A 7,956-nucleotide genomic window follows, 5' to 3' on the forward strand; every position below is an offset into this window, starting at 1 on the left:
ACGCATGATAGGGTAAACTATACCTATTCAGTTTGATATTACGCAAGCGAGGTTTTCCATTTAGTTTCTGTGGCATCTGACAACTCATGAGCAGCAAATGACCATGTGCCAGATCACAGCCGGAGTTTTACTAAACTTGGACGAATCTGTTCTTTCTTTGGCTATCCAGATAAGTAGAGAGACTTCTAGAGCTAAGCATAATCATATTGCCCACCTGGCACTGACCTCTCGGCCAAGATAAAGATAGAAACTAAGTCGATCAAGGGAATAAAGCCAACCTAGGCTACGAGTTCGCTATAAATAGGGGATATTTTGCTCGAGTCCGACGATCTTAAAACTGTACTCGGAGCACAAGCCCGACTCTTCCAAGAAATAGCATTACATATAGCTCTGCTTCCCTGCGCCTCTTCTTCCCTCCCAGCTTCACCACCTTGGTTCGCCGATTCCACAAAGAAGAAGAAGAAAAGCTCGCAGCGTTTAGGCTCAGATTGAGAGCGACATGGCACGCACCATTGGCATGGGCATGGACTACTCGCCATCGAGCAAGGCCGCGGCAAGGTGGGCGGTCGACAACCTGGTGAAGGCCGGCGACCGGATCGTCCTGATCCATGTCCTCCCCAAAGGGGCAGACGCCAGCCACAAGGAGCTCTGGAAGAGCACCGGCCCACGTAAGTACAAAAAAAAACATCTATATTCTTCAACGCTTCAATTGCTCTCCAGTTCAATCGCTTGGCTCCCTTCTCGATCACAATGGCTGTAGCTGATACCGATAGCACCATTGTTTCTGTTTCCATAAACTGAAGCTTTGATTCCTCTACTGGAGTTCATGGACATGAACGTGCAGACGAGGTATGGGGTCAACCCTGATAAGGAGGTAATGGAGATCCTGCAAGCTGCGTCCAAGTCCAAGCAGGTAATTATCTACAACAGCAACTGAATTGTTCACATAATTATCTGCAACCGCGATGCGATCACGCGCGCTAATGTGGTAGTGCACGGTTCTTCGCACTTCTTAAGGGTTCTGCTGTCGAGGCTGGTAAAGAAAAATAGTATTGTAGCTCAAACTAGAATGCATAGTACTCAATTGCTTGATCCCATATATAAAAATAAATTAATAAATACAGTACAACGGTAATGAGCCAATGGCTATGCCCGGAATATTGAACGTATGGTATTTTTCACTTGAAGGTACAGACATGAACAATACAATTGGAATTTTACTTGAACTTTATCGAAGTTTGCATTGTCTCTTATCAGACTAACCAGCAAGAAAGTACACTCTTCAATTTAGAAAACTTTCACGTATCTACTACATAGTATGACTTCCATCATAGTTGTCTAAACCTCACACAAAAGACGAACCGTTTTCCAAACATTACTTTATCCTATGAGACTATAAGCAGTGTGTAGGTGGCCTGTGTAAACCAGCAGGGAATCCTTAAACAAAAAGGCAAGGAATCGGTACCAAGTTCTTATTGACATCACAAATATTCTAGTCTCAGCAAACCTGATTCTGGGGGAAAACCATGGGCCAAACACTTCCCCACTATAAAACAACCGGCAGAATAAGTAAGGGGACTGACATATGAAAAAAAAACTGCACGTCATACAGCCAATTGATTTCCTTTTTTATACGGTTTCCAATCCAACGCATCTTGGCAAGGGCAAAGTCATGGTACTGTAGCTCTCGGAGCCGGTTCCCTTCTGAAGTTTGCATCAGCACAGTTATAATAATATTGTATCCAAATATGCTGCTATAAAACACTGCTTCCATATTTTGGCTGGATCAGGTGGAAGTACTAGCAAAGATTTACTGGGGTGATGCAAGGGAGAAACTCTGTGAGGCAGTAGATGATCTCAAGGTTGACTCCTTTGTGCTTGGTTGCAGGGGCTTAGGGACATTGAAAAGGTTAACATTTAAACTTATTCTTTGTCAAACTACAAGTGCCTAGTCTTCGGTTAATCACATCTCCTCGGATCTCAATGCAGGACCCTCCTTGGAAGTGTCAGCAACTATATCGTCAACAACGCAGCATGCCCGGTTACAGTGGTGCGTGGACCAACTAGGTCAAGTGTCTGATCTTGTTTGCTTAAAGGTGGAACTTCTGTAATGCAGGGCTCATTTGGGTGTTGGGTCATCCATTAGCAGGGTTGTGGTATATCTGAGCTGATGTTATTTGAAAGGGATGGTGATGTTTGGCTCTGGCAATTAGCTTTTCAGCATTATTACTTGAAATCTGTTGTTCAGTTGTGATCAGTGAATTTCCCTCTGTTACATACGTACATTTATGCTGTTTTTTATGAAATATATGTAAACAAATGTCTACAAACATATTTAATGTGTCGGTGGTGAATCTGCTTTTATATATGGGCATGATTAAGATGAATGTTTACTTCACAAGTTCCTCGAAAATGAACAACGTCAAAAAGTGGAAGTTTTTAATGTTTTCTGTACAGGATTATTTTGGTTCCTTATAGGTTGGCACTTGGTAGCTGTTTTATTGACGGCCCTAAAGAGCTACTGCTAGGCAGATCTTTGTAACAGAAAGGCATTTCCAAACTAGAAGTTCTTAAAACTAAAAACAAGCTTGCATAACAAAAAGAAAGAGCAGAAAATACGCCCAAATGTCAATATAGAAAGCTTTATTTCCAAATGGCAGAAAGATGTGCTTTTATTCTTAAATTGCATCAATACTCTACACCATGCGAACCATCTATTCCGGATTTTCTTGCACAAATGTCAGAGTAAATACTCTATGCCAAATGAAATGTTTGGAAGACTGAACCATCATGGAAGTGCCCTGACTGTATCGATCAGAACATCTTACCAGTGCCATCTTTCCGTGGAACAGAATCTTCAAGATCCATTCTACGGCAGTTCCCAGCCAAAGATGACAACTGGTCAGCCTTATCATACAACCCAAGAAGACCACCTGTATGGATAAACAGAACTTTTCGCCCTTTCCACTTGGCTGGATTGCCAGCCATGTCTTTTAGCATTCCATAAGCTGCCTTCCCACTGCAGTAAGATGAAGCATGTATATGCTCATTAGGAAAGAAAAAAAAAACAAAAGGAATTTAAGTATTAGCTTGACAGTGCAAATCGTTTATACTATTTTTACGACCAGTAAAGACTAGCTTAGAGGATATCCAATCATATATCCCATGCCAAACGTATTTCATTAATTCAAACATAAGGAATGTATTGCACCTGTAGACTGGATCAAGGACAATGCCTGTTGCTGCAGCTATGTCTTTGACAAACTTAAGCTCCTCAGCTGTGTTCATGGCATAACCTAATCCCTTAGCCTGTCAAGTGGAAGTAGCAGTTGAGCAAGTCAAATGTTCATCTTCACCAACTTACATGAGCAGGGTAATTTCATTGATTAGAGTTCCATTGTAAAAAGTAAACTACAAAATGAGCAAAAAAAAAAAAAAAAAGTTGCAGAACATTTATGTGATATGCACTCTCTAAAAAAGGAAAAAGTCCATTACTCCCCCGAAGTATTGCGAGAGTCCGCTTAACCCCCTAAAGTATTTTTTGGTTTACTTAACCCCCTAAAGTATTTTTTGGTTTACTTAACCCCTGAGATTACGATACTGGCTCATATCACCCTTGTACCTGTTTTGCTAAGTGGTTTTGACGACGTGGGAGGTTGTATTGCCATGTAAGCTGCCATATCACCTGGTCCCTCTTTCTCTCGTCATGGTCCCTCTCTCGCCAATACATGCTCATCCCCGTTGCGTACTTCTGTGCCGGCACAAGGCCACTATGTTTCTCTCCAAATACTGTCATGACTTCCACCGTATTCGAAGCATTATGCAAGCAGCCAGCAAGCCACGACATGCAGGAACACTAGAACTGCAACCGGGGTGCCATGACATCAACCTCGAGTCCTCTTGCGAGCACTGCTCTGCTTCAGCAACATCTCGAGCCAGTATAAGATGACCTGCAGGCCACCAAGGGCGTGTCTGACGCAGCAATTGCTTCTGGCATGCATGCATGCAGCACACTAATGATGATACACAGTATGCTGCAAAAAGGATGTGATTTGCATGCTCCTTTGACAAGGTTTAAGCATTGAGGACTGAGGAGAGAGAGAGAGAGAGAGAGAGAGAGAGAGAGAGAGAGAGAGAGGAAGTCCAGCACCTTGAAGAGCAGTAGCAGAAGCACCGTGACACCCTCCGCCTGGATTAATTGGTCGTCGCTGTAGTCGGAGACTTGAAGCCGGTGCATTAGCATCCAAAGACAGAGATGGGGAGGAGATCAGAGAGAGAGAGAGGGGGGGGGGGGGTGATGTGGCAGTATAAATAGCAAAACAACCTTCCACGTATTCAAAACCACTTAATAAAACCGGCATAAGGGATGATAATCTCAGGGGGGTTAAGTAAACCAAAAAACAGTTTTTAGGGGGTTAAGCGGACTCTTGCGATACTTCGTGGGAGTAAAGTGGACTTCTTCCCTAAAAAAATAATATGTGATATGCACAAAAGCAAGGTTAGAGTTGGAAGATGTGGTGCACCAAGGCACTGCAGATGTATTTTTTGGAGTCTGCACACCAAAACGATTATTATCAAATATTGAAAATTCCAAAGTATACTTACATCTTCAATGCTTACTATATCATGTGAATCCAAACCAGATTGAAGCCCATCAATCAGGCCTTGAACGTAGCCGTAGAAGTATCCAGGATCATCACAAACAGAGAATGCATGGACCTATCCTACAAATGGATTATTAGTCTGTAAACTTGAGCAGGATAAGACAACAAAGAAAGGACGATCATACTTTTGCCTTCAAGCTGCTCAGTCTTGATCCTAAAGCAAGGCCAGCAATGGTTCCACCACTGCATGAAATTAAAAATCATCCAGCCATAAAGTAACAGTATTGCAACTTTTAGGATCTAAGCATGACACGATAGGAACTGCATATGCAATATTACCATAAAAAGTAACAAACAAAAGGTTTGATCAAATACCTGCCACATGCAACAACAACATCATCAAACTGAACGTTTGTGGATTGCTGAATTTGCTGCTCTATCTCTCTTATCGCCTCAATATAGCCCCTGTAACAGTAAGATTTATAAAGATCAGGTTGCACAATTGAATTTATTTTAATATGTTCCTGTGAGAGTATGCTAGATTATTTGAATGAAAGATGACCCTTATCTTTACAACATGTAACCTTGTATTCTTATTCACTCGACACAACATCCATACATTGTTACATTTTTTTCCCTTCAGCCTCTGTTTACATATTGATCACCATAAGTCACTGTACCACATACCCCAAGCCAGCCACTATATGACATATCATACAGACCATATTGCCTTACATAATTAGACAATTCCCGGATTTGTGTAAAGGCCAACACATCTCTTGAACAAAATGAGGTGCTAATAATGTCTATTTCAAGCATAGCAACACACACTGCTTTTCAGATGGATTGAGAACAGCCGGAAAGTCATGAATACTACACCCAGATGAAACCTCAGACTATGCTATAAAAACCAAAAATATAATACGCAATTATGGTTTCACAGTTAGCGCTGAATATAGGATAATACCAAGTTCCCAGTGAGTTTGATCCACCAACAGGAATCACATATGGTTTCCGCCCTTCTTCCAACAGCTTCTTTTTCAGCAAATCAGCTAAAGCCTATATATACCAAAATAAATGCATGCTCTGGTTACACATTTCTTAAGAAAAAAGAAACTAGAGTAAGTGTTTGCAAGGAGTGGCATAAAAGCATTTTTTTTGGTTCATCTAAATACATATCCAAAGAATAGGCAGTAAATTAAGATTTTTATAAGGAAAAAACAGCATGTTGATTGTGTAGTCCCAAAATTTACTGTGCCACAAACAAGTTGATTGGATGTCTAACAAAAAATAAGGACTAATCAAGCATGGATATAATTAATAAGCAACATTACTGCAGAACAAGGCATTGGCTACAGATGACCTGGCAGAACTATGAAACAGCTCACAGCAATAATATTGAGAAGAGCTTACCACACTGCCAATTTTTCCGTACTCTTCTTTTGACACAAGATCAATGTGTGCCCCCACCAGTCTCTCGACAAGGAGATTGCCAACCAAACCAGGGTCGTTATCCACAAGAAGCTGAAAATGTTCCACCAAAACCAGTTCATGCCACAGCATTCTACAGATTTAACCTCAACAGAACACAAAAATCACCTTGGAGGTACGTAGTATCAGGTAGCAATCAAGATTGAGATACTTCGCAGCCACCGCTGTCGCGCGGCAATGGTTGCTCTGGATACCACCAACAGTGATGATGCAGTCCGCACCTTGTGCTACGGCATCTGCCATCAGAAACTCCAGCTTCCGGACCTTGTTTCCGCTTAACTGCATGCCGGATAAATCGTCTCGCTGCAAATTTTCCCCAAAACTACCATGTGAGAATCCCAATGTCACTAACAAAACTAACAGGAATAAAATGTGTTCCCTTGTATTGCAATTGAAATTGATCAGGATAGTTGCTCTTCTGCTGCACCTTCATCCATACTTCCGTGCCTTCCGGTAAATTGGGCAGATTCCACTTGTGGATCGGCGTTGGAAACTGTTTTGATCAGGAAAATACAAGCTATGAGTCACGCAAAAGCGATAATTTTATACACAATCTCTAATCAATTTAAACTAATTTGAAGTCATGGATTCGAGCAAGTATGCGCCACTGGATCAGGGAGTGGGGATGGAGAAGCATACGTGGCCGAGCGAAAAGGTGTGGGAAGGCACGGGGGTGAGGTGCGTGGCCCACGACGGCGGCGAGTACGGCTTCTTCGAGAGGAAGGCCCCGATCTGTGCGGCAGTGGAGCAGGTGGCGGAGAGACCGGCCATCCCGGCGGCGACGACCAGACTCCGGTGGGCGACGGCGGCCAGACGGCAGAGGAGTGGAAGAGTGAAAGTGACGGGTAGGGGCGTAGGGCCAGCCTAACGAGCCCGACCGGATGGACCATGGTGCGATTGGTCGGCCGCATGATATACCTTAGACCATTCCATTCATATTTAGAAATAGTTCTCTTTCTGATTTTTTTTATCTTTTCTTATTTTCAATAGTTTCATTTCGAAAATACTCGTAAAGAGAAATAAGAGATAATCCTATTCTAAAGAGAATAACTTTGAAAATCCACTCCTAATGAGAACCGTAAAGAAAAGATGTTAGAACGCTGAAGAAAAAATATTTTCACAAAGAGATTCTCATCCGTAAAGAAAATTCTTTGAGATGCAATTTTCTATTCTTCTATGGATTATACCGTTCATCCGGGGGCTACCAATTGCTTAACCAACCCGATTTTTGACTTCCTTACAGAAGAATGCTCATATAACCTATCTGAAAGGAAGTAAGTTAAATAAAATTATATTTATTAAAAAAATATTTAGTGATTATATCTATTTAGATAAGCTAAGTTATTTAAATATAAGGCTGTATTGCGATTGATTCTTAATATAAATGTAATTTTATAATATTGATAAGTGAATCCTTCTACTGAGCAGACATAATAGTCTTTATCAGCTAAGCCAGGTTAAAAATAATATTTATATTTGTCAAACCAAACTATAAACGTAGATACAACAACTAAATACGTTTGTCTAAAATTATACGCATGCGGGCCAGGATCACCGTTCGGTCAACCAATCAGCACTTGAGATGTCGTCTCAACGAGCCGAGTCAGTGCGCCGCCGGCAAAAGGCGGGCCGCAGCAACCTGCCCACAACCGTGCTTGGATGGTCCAAAACCGGCCGGGTTTGGGCCCAATCCTGGCTTAAAGAAATGGGCTGGGCCAGCACAATAAACGGGCCCATGTCGTCAGTAGAGTTTCTGAATATAATTTCGTCACTCTAAACAAATAATATAATTTCGTCATTCCCTCAAAAAACAATTCCTCAGGCTCCTGATGAACTAAAATTGTGCAATATTGAAAACTAA

General features: G+C 41.8%; 2 protein-coding genes across 2 annotated transcripts; one reads left to right on the forward strand and one right to left on the reverse strand.

Moving 5' to 3' along the window:
- The first annotated feature begins 264 nt into the window (after positions 1 to 264).
- On the forward strand, positions 265 to 2,354 carry LOC133919903 (universal stress protein PHOS32-like). Its single transcript, XM_062364460.1, has 4 exons — positions 265 to 668; positions 804 to 913; positions 1,791 to 1,909; positions 1,990 to 2,354. Exons 1-4 carry the CDS (start codon positions 500 to 502, stop codon positions 2,078 to 2,080), a joined length of 489 nt encoding a protein of 162 aa, XP_062220444.1. The 5' UTR covers positions 265 to 499; the 3' UTR covers positions 2,081 to 2,354.
- A 272-nt stretch (positions 2,355 to 2,626) lies between these two features.
- LOC133919902 (putative D-cysteine desulfhydrase 1, mitochondrial) lies at positions 2,627 to 6,995 on the reverse strand. The gene is made up of 10 exons (XM_062364459.1): positions 6,735 to 6,995; positions 6,523 to 6,588; positions 6,204 to 6,398; positions 6,018 to 6,128; positions 5,572 to 5,663; positions 4,980 to 5,069; positions 4,790 to 4,847; positions 4,606 to 4,719; positions 3,212 to 3,309; positions 2,627 to 3,019 (listed from the first exon to the last, which is right to left on the reverse strand). The coding sequence occupies exons 1-10, from the start codon at positions 6,864 to 6,866 to the stop codon at positions 2,815 to 2,817; spliced, it is 1,161 nt and encodes a 386-aa protein (XP_062220443.1). The 5' UTR covers positions 6,867 to 6,995; the 3' UTR covers positions 2,627 to 2,814.
- Positions 6,996 to 7,956: the final 961 nt, after the last annotated feature.

The sequence above is a fragment of the Phragmites australis genome, chromosome 5 (assembly GCF_958298935.1).
Source record: "Phragmites australis chromosome 5, lpPhrAust1.1, whole genome shotgun sequence".
Lineage (NCBI taxonomy): Eukaryota > Viridiplantae > Streptophyta > Magnoliopsida > Poales > Poaceae > Phragmites > Phragmites australis.